The sequence below is a fragment of the Clupea harengus genome, chromosome 5 (genome assembly GCF_900700415.2).
Source record: "Clupea harengus chromosome 5, Ch_v2.0.2, whole genome shotgun sequence".
NCBI lineage: Eukaryota > Metazoa > Chordata > Actinopteri > Clupeiformes > Clupeidae > Clupea > Clupea harengus.
The window spans coordinates 14919105-14933852 of NC_045156.1; the positions used below are offsets into that span (position 1 = coordinate 14919105).

A 14748-nucleotide genomic window follows, 5' to 3' on the forward strand; every position below is an offset into this window, starting at 1 on the left:
TATGTAATGTGATGTCACACATGAACAGATGCCCTCCAGGTCCCTACACGTACACACACACACATACACACACACACACACACACACACACATAAACACACACACACACATACACACATAAACACACACACACACACACACACACACACACACACACGCTGACTCTCTCATCCATAACCTGATGTACACACACTTTCTCCTCCAGTCTTGCCATGTGTCCATTTGTGCTGCTGGTAGAGTTGGCAGAACCGGTGCAGAACTGTTCCCTGTTCAGGTTTGAGACTGCAGAACCGGTGCAGAACTGTTCCCTGTTCAGGTTTGTAGTTGTACACATATGAAACATACACTTGAATACGCCCTTATTTTCAGTATGTGTGAGAAATTGGGGAGTACACACATCAATAAAATCCTAAAACAGATAATGTAACAGAGGTACATACACACACACACACACACACACACACACACACACACACACACACCTGCATTTCTAATCAAATAACAGCCACTTCCATCTCTGCTCTTTCCTTGAAGGTGGTGATCGTGGCATGTGTGTGTGTGTGTTGGCATGTGTGTGTGTGTGTGTTGGCATGTGTGTGTGTGTTCTTGGCATGTCTGTGTGTGTGTTGCTGAGAAGATGGGTGAGTTTGTACAAGAACCGTGGCAGGTGGAGGAAACACAGAGAGAAACGGCTCCTCAGCGGAGAAACTCTTGAACTGAAGCCATACGCCGGGTGTGACTGCTGAGAAGGAGAGAGGGAGTGAGAGAGTGAGAGAGAGAGAGAGAGAGAAAGAGAGAGAGAAAGGGAGAGAGGGAGAGAGAGAGAGAGAGTGAGAGAAAGAGAGAGAGAGAAAGAGATAGAGAAAGGGAGAGAGTGAGAGAAAGAGACAGAGAGAGAGAGAAAGAGAAAGGGAGAGAGAAAGGGAGAGAGGGAGAGAGAGAGAGAGACAGAGAGAGACAGAGAGAAAGAGAGAGAAAAAGAGAGAGTGAGGGGGAGAGAGAGAGGGAGAGAGTGAGAGAAAGAGAGAGAGAGAGAAAGGGAGAGAGTGAGAGGAAGAGAGAGAGAGAGAAAGGGAGAGAGTGAGAGAAAGAGAGAGAGAGAAAGAGAGAGAGAAAGAGAGAGAGAAAGGGAGAGAGAGAAAGAGAGAGAGAAAGGGAGAGAGAGAGAAAAAGAATGAGAGAAAGAGAGAGAGAGAAAGAGAGAGAGAGAGACAAACAAATGGCCTTCTCCATGAGTGCAGGTTGGGGCAATAAGAAATAATGGGGAAACTCTGTCATGTATTTGATTTGTGATTGTGATTGTGATAGTGTCAAAATATCATTCCTTTGACTAGCGCTGGCTAATCCTCATGCATGCCACTGCTCCTGATGACATGGCAGAAATTCTTTGCACCACAATTTGTCATTACATGTCATTTATGTCATTACAAAGTGTTTTCTTAGGCAGTTTCCAGCAACTACACGGTAAATTGAAAACCAACCGTGAAATGATGTCAACCCAGGAGGTGCCACCCTTGAGAGGAAGTCGTGTGGCGTCTTTTCAGAGCGAAACCTGATCCTGTTTATTTAATGATTCATTACGTGTCTCTGGCTCGTCATATAGGGCCTCTCTGCACCTCATACCTGGGAAATGGTGCAGTGACCTTTCGTCATCACGGCGCATGGGTAGACTAATAATAACAGTTTAGCGTGTTACACACACACACACACACACACACACACACACTGAGGACGCAGATGTGGGAGGTACATGATTGCCTCATCACAGTCAAAAGAACCACAAATAAAAATGTTCAAGGTATGCAACAGGTGTTGTCCTGCCACCCACTCTACTTGTGATCACTGTGCCTTTTGCCGTAACTACAGGTTTCAGCGTGTCTGTGTCAACCCACTCTAGTAATCCCCTGTTAGCCTGAGGAGATGGCACCAGGTCAAAAGAGCAGACTCTCATCTACAGCATCCACGGAGTTCTGTAGTAGAGCTATAATCAGATTAGAGAGGAGTGGTGACATGATTCATAAAATGAGAGAGTGAGAGAGAGAGAGAGAGAGAGCATACACCTTATTCTCATTCCCAATTACACAACTGGCCTCAAGTGGTTTTTTTTAAATGTCCTTATTAATCCGGCGCTATTTCTGGAACTGCCACACACACACACACACACACACACACACTCATGACACTACCTCAATCCTGGAAATGAAATTCCGCTTGTAGGAAACCTTCGGGGTAGGTGAGGTTTCCTCACCTCTACTTCCCCCTTCCAAGCAGAGCAGACAGGTATGAGAAATTCCCCACCTGTGCAATATAAGGGCCCAAAGACAGTGAAGGAGCAGCAGCAATCTGCAGCAGAGAAGAGCAGCACAAGCCAGTGACCAGTAACACAGAGACCAACACAGAGAAGAGCAGCACAAGCCAGTGACCAGTAACACAGAGACCAACACAGAGAAGAGCAGCACAAGCCAGTGACCAGTAACACAGAGACCAACACAGAGAAGAGCAGCACAACCCAGTGACCGGTAACACAGAGACCAACACAGAGAAGAGCAGCACAAGCCAGTGACCGGTAACACAGAGACCAACACAGAGAAGAGCAGCACAGGCGAGTTACAGGTAAGGAGGAGACCAACACAGAGAAGAGCAGCACAAGCCAGTGACCGGTAACACAGAGACCAACACAGAGAAGAGCAGCACAGGCGAGTTACAGGTAAGGAGGAGACCAACACTGCAGCCGGCTCCACTTTACAGAACGATAGAAGTCATTACAGACTGGCATTGGTGTTTACACTGATGTTTATATTGATTCATTCTGACTTGCAGTTTTATCCAAAATGCCTTACAGTACAAGTCAGCTGAACCTTAATTTATCAGTGTGTGTTCCCTGGATACGGAACCCACAACCTTGTGCTTGTTTGCACCTTGCTTTATTGCTTGAGCTGCCGCAATTAAGATCCTAAAGATAGAAATGATTTTATCACATTCATATTATCAAATCAAGTGCAGCTAGCACTTTACAAGCAATGTCGATTTTGTGTTTAAACTATATGTGTATTACAGCTAATCTTTGTTATTTAGCAGCTATTTATTTGGGCAATTCATTTACAATATATTTACGGCCACGGATGTCTAAAAACAGATTTCTAGCTATCTGATGATGGATATCTGGTGCATATTAGATTGTTGTCAGTTTTCAAGCTGAATCACTGCTACCAAACTAAACCAGCAGTAATGTGATATGGATGTAAGTTTTCCATATCAGAGTATGTTTGTAATTAAAGGGAAGTGTGTGAATGTTTAGTGATACGCAGTGCCGTGGAGAACCAGAAGACTCTGAAGATGATGAAGATGATGAATATGATGATGGCGGTGATGAAGGTGTGTGTCCTGCTCTTCTGTGTGTGCGATGTGTCGTCCGGACGAAGGCTCAGGCTGGGCAGCTGCACCGTGAGGGTGCACACACACGAGTTATGGCAACACTTCCACACCATCCGCCAGAGCACGGTGAGAACACACACACACACACACCCACACACACATACACGCACCCATACACACACTTACACACATGCACATGCACAAACACACACACACATACATGCACACACACATGCACTTCCACACCATCCGCCAGAGCACAGTGAGAACACACACACACACACACCAGCATACACACACGCACGCACACACACACACACACACACACACACACACACACACACACACACACACACACACACACACACACATGCACAAATGAACCCTGGGGCTCTTGGCATGTCACCACTTCCCTCTGTAAAAGAATGCACAGATTGTCACTTGATTCTGAGCATCCAGCTACATCCTGTCACAAGCCAGTTCCTCCGTGACCGTTATAACCGCTCAGTGTTCCCCTCCACATCCTGCATACATTACTTATCACATAGTCGGCCATGCAGTGGAGATGTGGCCGTTAATGTGTGTCCGTTAATTCCAGTTATTGCCGTTAATCGCCTCAGGTCGGAGACTAAAATAGACTTACAGTAACAGTGACGGCCCGAGCCGCTCGCAGAGGTGTTTCCTGATAGTGCGGATTCCCACGGTGCCTCAGGGCTCCCAAGACTCCAGAATCCGGCCTAACCGGTTAGAGGGGCCGGTGGCACGGTTCCATAGGCGGAGATCCCGGGGGGGACGGGGAGGACGTGTCCCCCCCTACCATAAAGTTGTCCCCCCAACAATCATAAAAAAAAAAAAAATCAATTTAAAAAAAAAAAAAAATTAAAAATAAAAATACGACGACACAAGCGGTGCTAATTATAGACGTAAACAAAAATTGTTTTTTAAGTGTTGAAAAATCATGTCCCCCCTATTCCTCAAAGTGGTTTGGTTCACATGCTGTTTCCAACGGGCAGGGCTACCGGCAGCTCCGTGTTTCAGTTAATCAGCCCAGTAGCCTACACGGTCAGATTGTCAGACTGTTTCCTCCTCTGTCCCCTGTCGCTGCCGCTATGATACACGATATGTAAAGAGATTTACCTCATTCTCGAACGCAGTAACAACATGTAAAGAAGAAGTTTTTTTCTAAACTCCATTTACGAAGTTCCAATCGATATGCACAAGTATACATAAGTTTATTAATGGATTGGCATGACAACGTGAACGTTTGCCGATAACACACGCATGCCGGTAATTAACACAGTTAAGATAGCTAGCTAGACAGTCTAGGACACTGTCCTGTCAGGGCAGGTTAATGCTAGTTAATAAACGTAGGTCTACATCTCAGTGCCTCTCCAGATTTGTTAAATTATCTGAAGTTAAATTAATATCATCTTTTTCTTCGGTCCATGAACTATGCTGGTATTTTAATGTGGAGTGACAGTGGCGTAGGATGTAGAGAAGTCGTATTGTAATCAAAAGGTTGCTAGTTCGATTCCCTGTTGAGCTGTTTTATAACTTATTTTGAGCATCAAGTTCTCTTGAACTTTGGACATTATTTGTCTGTGAATAGATATTTCGTGTTAGTACATTTAATGCTGTTTAGATAATTCTAAAATGACTTCGAATTTCTGTTTGTAAATGTGATAAGAGAATTCGGTATTTAGCAGTTTATGCTAGCTCTCGTGAAAGCAATTTTTTCATGTCCCCCCCCCGGAATTACACTCTGAAGTTTGACCATGTATTGGCAAACGACGTTGCAGCTCAGCGGGAAAAGTAGAGGTCCTGGTATTAGCCAATCAAATAAATGGTGTTTTCCGTTCCTGCCTGGTAACTCATCTTGACCAATCAACATTCTAGAATTACATCCGTATGCGGATCGTTTTTGAGTCAACCCATCGTCTACTTACAGTCCCCCCCTACAATGAAATGGGATCTCCGCCCCTGCACGGTTCTACGGTTCTAAGGTTTTAAGGCTGGCGTGGGGACTGTCAGTCCTTGCCTGTTTGGTCTGGCGCACACAGCTGCATTAGAGCGTTATACATTTATATGAATTATATAATATAGAATTTTATTTAAATGTAATTATTATTATATATTTATTTAACCCTAGGATTATATATGGCATTGTGTGCGACCTCTGAAGCAGCTCTGTCATATTTATTTTTTCAAAGGTCAAACAAGACAACCACATGGGCACCAAACTACTGAAGACTGACATTATGAAGGATGTTCAGGTAAGAGGCACACATTTGACTTTCTCTTGTGTCTTTCTTTTGTGTCTTTCTTTTGTGTCTGAATGTGAGATGAGAAGCCTTGTCTGAATCCTTAACAAAGCACCATGTATCAAAGAGTATTGAAAGCACAACAGTGAACTTAAATATCGTCTGGTCTCACAGGCTGAATAGGGAGCTTAACTTATGAAATCAGAGCTGCCAACTTTTCCAAAAACCTTGGAGTGAGATTTTGACGCGGGTGACCAAAATTTTGCCCTGATATTTGAGCCACCAACTTGTGTGGCTGCGTAGCCACACAAGTTGGTGGCTCAAATATCAGGGAATTGGAATTAATTTGGCGTTGTACCCATGTTGTGCCCTGCATCCTGGTGGTTTGTGGGGCCCAAAGACGTTGATAGGGGCGGCCTACTGGAGATGGGCAACTTGGGTTAAATTCTGTGAAGCCAAGACATAGCTGAATTTTGGTTTAAGGTGATGTTATTTCCTGCATTCTAGTGGATTTTTGGGTAGTATGCTAAAGATGTGCAATACCTGAACTTATTCTGATTCATGTTCATCTGATCATGACTTATAGGGCCTTCTAGACTTGAGCTGAACATTCAACCAGAAAACTATTGTTGTGCCTCAATGACTGTCTATGTACCACAATATAGCCTAATTAATAGACCTGTGTTTAAGATTTGACCAAGGTAGGTTGATTGACATTTTGATTACAATGGTATTCAACTAATTCTTAACTGAAACCTAACCTATATTGTTAATAATTGTATTCTAAAGAGCACTTAATGATTTATGTTCAGCAAAAAATTACATTAGTTAGGGAGAAATAATTTTCATTATTCAAAGCCTCCAACCACACGTTCCATCAAACAAAAAAGTGCAACAAATAAAGTGCTTATACAGTAGCCTTTTTAAGCAATACAATGGATCAACACATGACAAAAATAACAAAAAATGAGGTATCAGATGCAGATCAGAAGCTGGTTAGTCATTTTCTAAAATCTGTGGGCAAGGTTGTACTGGCCTGTGGCCTTCTTGGAGGCCCTGATGACCTCTGAGGGGGGCTCCCATCTGAAACAGGGCTCCAGGTCGGCCATCTTTATGGCCATTATTGAGGACAGGGTGCCATCCAATGCCAGGCTATTTCTGGTCTTAGTTTTGTTCAGTCCTACAACTGAAAACACCCTCTCAGCATCTGTATTCGAATGGGGCAACACCAGGACCAGCTTGGCGACGGCAGCAAGCCTCTCAAATTCTTTGGCTCCTGTCACCTATGGAAAATGAACCAAGAACAAAATAGAAAAACATACCATATTTTGTTTTGATTAATACTGTAAGTGTACTGTAACAAAGTTCAGATACAACATGCATAGTTTGCATCATGTATGACACAATATATGCATGCATCAATAAAAGCAACATATGTAGCCAAGCCACACCTGCCAAAAAGAAAGACAAAAAAAATGTATACCTTATGTTTCCGTGTTGCTGCATAGACATCTTTAGATCATCTTAAGATGTCTATGCAGCGAATAGGGTTACAGATGCGCTCCTTAGAGCTCCAGAGCTGCCAACTCTCACGGTTTCGCCGTGTGACACACGCTTTGCATGTTTACACACGCACTCATGCCACACATCCAATTTCTCACGGCAAAAAAAAAATCTGATTCTTACTGATGTACATGTTTTAAAGTTGCAATAGCATGCATGTGAGGCTGAATAGGGAGCTTATGGTATAGATGTACATGTTTTAATGTTGCAATAGCGTGTATGTGAGGCTGAATAGGGAGCTTATGGTATAGATGTACATGTTTTAAAGTTGCAATAGCGTGTATGTGAGGCTGAATAGGGAGCTTAACTTATGGTATAGATGTACATGTTTTAAAGTTGCAATAGCGTGTATGTGAGGCTGAATAGGCAGCTTAACTTATGGTATAGATGTACATGTTTTAATGTTGCAATAGCATGCATGTGAGGCTGAATAGGGAGCTTATGGTATAGATGTACATGTTTTAAAGTCGCAATAGCGTGTATGTGATGTTGCTTTAGTAAATACTGTGTCATCACAGATGTTATCAGTAAGGCGTAGCATACAGCTGCCTGGCCCCCTGTCAACCCTAAAGGGGGCTTATTCTGCTAAACGTCCTGTAGGTTGCTCATTAACCTACATATAACAAGGCTAGCACCCAGCAAAAAACAACGCTAAGTAGAAACTATCTGATAGTTGCACAGTAACCCACATATTACCACCCAGCACATGCCAATCATTTTTAAAAGAATGCTAAGTACTATCTGATGCCAGCTTCAGTGTTAATTCCCCAGCACCTCTACAGTTGATCGGAGCTCCCCAGTTAGCAATCTAGCAGACACTGCCTGGCCATGCCAGTAGTCATAGTCAGTTATCCAATTAACAGGCAAATAACTAACCTGTCATCGCATGAACCGACCACTCAAGAATCTAGTGTTCTGCAGAACCAGGCAATGTTAACGTCTCTGAAGCGTAACCGTAGCGACGACGACGACGACACTGAGTGATTGATGGTTGTTCTCTTGGCAGGCGTTGGAGAGCTGCTGCTTCCTGCGCCACCTGCTTCGGTTCTACGTGGAACGCGTGTTTGGGAGCCACGCGGCCGCCGCCAGCCAGGCCTCGCAGAAGAGAACCACGGGCGTGCTGGCCAACGCCTTCCTCAGCATCAAGAAAGACCTGCGCCAGTGTGTGAGGGACAGCCTGCTAACACACATCCACCATGACACCACACACTCTCACACTGCTAACACACATCCACAATGACACCACACACTCTCACACATCCACAATGACACCACACACTCTCACACATCCACAATGACAACACACACTCTCACACTCTCACACATCCACCATGACACCACACACTCTCACACTGCTAACACACATCCACCATGACACCACACACTCTCACACTGCTACCACACACTCTCACACTGCCCATCACAGATCCACAATGACACCACACACTCTCACACTGCTAACACACATCCACAATGACACACACCTCACACATCCAATGACACCACACACTCTCACACATCCACAATGACACCACACACTCTCACACTGCTAACGCACATCCACAATGACACCACACACTCTCACACTGCTAACACACATCCACAATGACACCACACACTCACACATCCACAATGACACCACACACTCTCACACATCCACAATGACACCACACACTCTCACACTGCTAACACACATCCACAATGACACCACACACTCTCACACATTCACAATGACACCACACACTCTCACGCTGCTAACACACATCCACAATGACACCACACACTCTCACACATCCACAATGACACCACACACTCTCACACTGCTAACACACATCCACAATGACACCACACACTCTCACACATCCACAATGACACCACACACTCTCACACATCCACAATGACACCACACACTCTAACATCTTTAACGCATTATATGTATCACACTGCATATAACGACATCTTTAACGCATTATATATCACACTGCATATAACGACATCTCACATGCACCTACAATAGCACAGGGTGTATTTACATCTTACATCTGGACCTTAAACACTGTGTAATTCACACTACTAACAATAACATGTTAAAGAATTAGCAAGACACCGTCTGCTATATACTGGCCACACCTAACAGTATGTAACCTCAGTCACTTATAGTCGTTAAAGTTTAAACATTCACAGCTGTTCTAGGCAGTACAAAGCACACACACACACACACATGTGCCTGACCTAACTCGCTGTCTCTCACCACTCTGTTTCACAGCATGCGCAGATGCACTGCCAGTGTGGGGAACAGACCCAGATCAAGATGGAGGCCATCCTCACCAGCTTTGAGAAGGTACACATCCGACACAACACACCACTGCCCTCTCTCTCTACTGTCCAACTCAAGGCTTGTGGCAGAAGGGGAGGGAAAGAAGGGGAGGGCAACATAGCAGAAGATGAGCATGCTAGCATACGTGGTTTTACATTTAAGTCATACGTGGTTAACTGATCTGATCTAAACTGATCTCTGTCCTTCTCTCTCTCTCTCTCTCCATCCCTCCATCTCACTCTCTCTCTCTCCATCCCTCCATCTCACTCTCTCTCTCTCTCCTTCCCTCCATCTCACACTCTTTGTCTCTCTCTCTCTAACTCTCTCCCTCCTCCCCCCAGTTGGACTCCACAGCGGCGGCGGTGAAAGCAGTGGGAGAGCTGGGCTCGGTGCTGGAGTGGCTGGACAGTTTCCACAGAGAGGCTTCTCCAGAGGCCGTGCAGGGCTAGCGCCCCCCAGAGGCCGTGCAGGGCTAGCGCCCCTTCAGCCAGAAGAGAGTCCCCCACGCCACCACATTCTTTACTTCATTGCCCTCTTCCTATGCTCTTCCTTTGGCAGTCTTATGCTCTTTGAGCATGAAAGGGAATCATAGGTCCTCGTAATTCACTGAGTGAATTTATTATTTCAATGTCACATAGTTATGGCTTTTGTACAATCCCTTAATTTATCAAATGAATGTTTTAATTCTAAGCCATATTCATGTGACTTTTCTTGAATCTCTTAATTTATCAAATGACTATATTTCAAAGCCTTTGTTTTCAAGACTTTTCTAACAAATCCTGAATTTATCAAATGAATTCATTGTTTCAATGCTTAGTCCCTTTCTAGAAACCCTTAATTTATTAGATTATACATTGTGAGATAATATGCATTAATGGTGAGAATGGTTAGTTTTGTGACTGATGTGCTACCACTGATCACAGACTTGAGACTACATTCTTGTTGTGTTCATTTATTGAAAAGATTTTCTTTATGGCTTAAGAGATTCCATGTCAGCAGTGATGTGGTGCAAAACTGAACATCAATGAACCTTATTTCAAATCTTTGTAAAAATCTAGATGTGTTTTGTACGAGTGCAGGTCGTGTTAAATGTTGATGTTCATGCTGTTCTCTGCACGACTGGTGTTCTGAGATCATATTCTAATGCAAGATACCACCTCAACCTAATCAGAACAAAAACACACACAAGCTTCAGAGAGCTATAATCATAAGAACTATGGCAACAAGCAAGTGAGACAGAGAGTGAGAGAGAAAGAGAGAGAGAGGAGAGAGGGACAGAGAGAGAGAAGGAAAGAGAGAATACCACAATATCCATGTAGTTGCAACATGCGACCTCTAGTGGTAAATTGGAGTAATGGCATTGACATGCTCACCCTTCATGCTTTTAAAACCTCCTACATAACCCGCCTGTGTGTTCCTTCAAATGTCTTTCACTTGCGAAACCTTGAAACTGTCAAATGATTGTAAACATCATGAATGGAATATATTGTCCGTGTATGGCATTATTATTACAGCAGTATATTATAGCCATATGGTGGCTAGCCAGAGTACTCTGTTTTTAGTCCTAGTTTACCATTGGGCATAATCTGGTCATGGTCTCCCCCCAGTCTGGCAGCTGAGCCACTGCCAACTTTACCCACCCCCTCATGTTTACCCACCCCCTCATGTTTACCCACCCCCTCATATCCTAGAAAGCAGTGAACAGAGCGTCACAGTGTGGGATCCTCTTGCTGCGCCAGTAGCTGGCGAGGAACTCTAATGTTAAAAGGGGAACCGCGAGGCAATGCGAACCCCCCCTCTCTCTCTCTTCCGGCAGCGGAGAGTTAGAGGGAAGCCAGCTCATCTTTACTATAACTATTTGAAGAAAATCACATAATGCCATGCCTCCAGGAACCTGTGCTTAAATGACATAATGCCTACAGGAACCTGTGCTTAAATCACATAATGCCTCTAGGAACCTGTGCTTAAATGATATAACGCCCCCAGGAACCTGTGGTTAAATCACATAATGCCATGCCTCCAGGAACCTGTGCTTAAATCACATACTGCCATGCCCCCAGGAACCTGTGCTTAAATGGACATAACGCCCCCAGGAACCTGTGCTTAAATGGACATAACGCCTCCAGGAACCTGTGCTTAAATGCCTACAGGAAGCTGTGCTTAAATCACATAATGCCATGCCTCCAGAGACCTGTGCTTAAATGGACAAACTTGTTTCCCAGTGGAATTAATTCATTTTTCATTCATTATACACTTTACTATGCATTCATTGGCTACTGTGTTTTAATAATACAATACAATAATATAAGAATTCATGTTTTTTCAAGTTATCTACTTCCATTAACACTATAACCAGGGTGTGTACACCATCTGCTCATCACACTGAATAATACATCCCCGTCCTTAAGAGAGGATGTTATCCATTGGACTGAATAATATAGGCCCGTCCTTAAGAGAGGATGTTATCTATTGGATTGAATAATATAGGCCCGTCCTTAAGAGAGGATGTTATCTATTGGACTGAATAATATGTGTAACGGGTCCTTCTGCGTTGTGTTCTAGTTGTCTGGATTGCTGAACAAGAAACGGCCACGAACTGAAGTTTTGCGTATTTATTCCTGTACACATCAATACACACGAGACAGTCAACATGCAGTCATCCTATACGCTGGATACTGGACTGCTGTCTTCAGTTCAGCAACCGCAGACTCAAGACTATCTTACAACAATTAACTTCATGTGAAGCACATAACATATAGCATTACCACACATTCGAACAACAATAGAGAAAACAATACATGACAATTAACATACACTGAATTGAACATACCTGTACACATCAATACACACGAGACAGTCAACATGCAGTCATCCTATACGCGGGATACTAGCCTGCTAGCAAAGGGAAAACATATGCTTAAAACCTGATGGCATCATACAAAACGAAATATATGTATTCAATATCACAATATCAGAATGTCAAATTGCATGTTAACTATTTTCTAGTATTAACCCCCTTATGACAACATTATATCTAATATGTGTTGGTTTATTAATTATAAATACATGTTTAGTTTGTTAGACATGGGAACAAGCATACCTGTCTTCAGTTCAGAAACCCGCAGACTGAAGACTAAGCGGAGTTGCCAACAATCTAAACTAAGTCTCTTAAAGGGGCAGTACAGTTCACGTACTCAGTGTATTCAATTAACAACATTTAATATATACAAGGTAGAAAAGAAAGGCATAATCAAATCAGAATATGGTTACATTTCATTAAATAAATGCAAACAAAATATTCCATTTTTGACTTCGTTACACCCGTCTTCACCAGAGGATGTCATCTGGGTCTCAGTGGGACTTTCAGGGATCACATGTCTCTACAGGCTTTTGAGGTTGGATGGAATCTGTGTCCCAAGGCCAAGTGACACAAGTCAGTCAGATGAGTCAATGTGTCAGATGAGCGTTTATGAGCGGGTCCTGACCACTGTGTCAGATGAGCCTTTATGAGCGGGTACTGACCACTGTGTCAGATGAGCCGTTATGAGCGGTTACTGACCACTGTGTCAGATGAGCCGTTATGAGCGGTTACTGACCACTGTGTCAGATGAGCCGTTATGAGCGGGTACTGTCCACTGTGTCAGATGAAATGTATTTGGTCACTGACCAATGTGTCAGATGATGGGTGATACTACAGAAGGGGAGATCACTATCTACCCACTAAGAAAGATTGAGGAAATGAACTCCACCCATTCAAAGCCACTGAAATGACAGTAAACAGAGTGCTAAAATAAACCTATTCAGCACCTCAGCTTTACGTTCCGTTGACTGTGCGTCTCTTTCTCTTTCCTAGATGTCTTTTGCTCTCTCAGAGGAAACCAGCTGAGGAGAGATGAACCCTGTAACGCTAAACAGAGGGCTAAAATAAGAGTGCTAAAATAAACCAATTCAGCACCTAAGCTTTACGTTCCGTTTTCTCTTTAACTGTCTTTCCTAGATGTCTTTTGCTCTCTCAAAGGAAACGGCTGAGGAGAGATGAAACCTCAACGCTCAACAAGAAAGCAAAAGTGCAGATTGTGCACCAAGAGTTCCGCCAGAAGTGATGAAAGTTGGCAGTTTCCACACACACTCCACTACACACACACTCCACTACACACACACACACACTCCTCAATCTCAATCTGCCCTGGGGGGTGGGGTGAGTCATGGGCACCTGTTTTTTTTTCATTCATAGAAATCCGCATACAACATCTCAAATGATGTTTTGCCGTTGTGCGACCTTTTCAAGGTTTTTGAATATGTTGAGGGAAGGGGAAAACAAGGGCAGAGGTTTGCCTTCGATGGAGTTTGTGAAAGCGCTAGGTGTGGACTCTGACACTCAGGAACTGGGTACTGAGAAATCACTTCTGCTACGCTGCTTTTTCTCTGAAAGAAAAGGAGAGTTTAAGTCAAGTCAACGCCGTTTCATTTCCTCCAGCGTGGCTGCGTTCACATCCAACTGATTTTTGCTCAGCATGATCCTAAACCTGAGGGGGGCATCTAACTCGCTGTGCAATAAGAGAACATCCGCCTTTGAGACCTCATCTTCAGAACATAAACATCTTTTTAGTCCACCTTCATTTTGATGGGCCATCACACACACTGAACAACGGCAACTAATGATCAACTACAAAGCCATCTGAAGGTCTCTCCGTTCCATTCACACACAAACACACTGATGGAGATCATTTCCAAACACTGTTAATGACTTAAGAATATAATAATCAAGTGCCTTGTATTATTAATTACCTTATATGAATCATGTACTTAGGTAAGCAGGAACATGGCTTTTCTGTGTTTCTGCGTGTGTGTAACTTAGTTTATTAGGTGGCACTTAGTCTGCATATGTACAAGAGCATGTTTAGACCAGAAGTGATAAGAAGGGTCGAACTGTGCTTCTTCCGACCTTGTGCAAAACTTCCATCCTTGCCTCGGACGTCAGAAATCCACCACGTGGTTATCCCTACTGAACGCTAAACTTCTGTCTATATAAACCTTGTGCGATGAGGAAACTAGGGTGAATTTTCACCTATCACACACACACACACGCACACACGCATACACACACACACGCACAAACACACACACACACACACACACACACGCGCACACACAGATGCACACACAAACAAACAAACACACACACACACACACCAACACCTCTGCCTCTCAGCATGTCAGCAGGTGGTCAGG

At 43.7% G+C, this 14748-nt stretch overlaps 1 protein-coding gene across 1 annotated transcript; it reads left to right on the forward strand.

Annotated features, from left to right (window-relative positions):
* The first annotated feature begins 3330 nt into the window (after positions 1-3330).
* On the forward strand, positions 3331-10043 carry il19l (interleukin 19 like). The gene is made up of 5 exons (XM_042707722.1): positions 3331-3531; positions 5586-5648; positions 8206-8364; positions 9466-9540; positions 9858-10043. The coding sequence occupies exons 1-5, from the start codon at positions 3337-3339 to the stop codon at positions 9963-9965; spliced, it is 600 nt and encodes a 199-aa protein (XP_042563656.1). The 5' UTR covers positions 3331-3336; the 3' UTR covers positions 9966-10043.
* The last annotated feature ends 4705 nt before the right edge of the window (positions 10044-14748 follow it).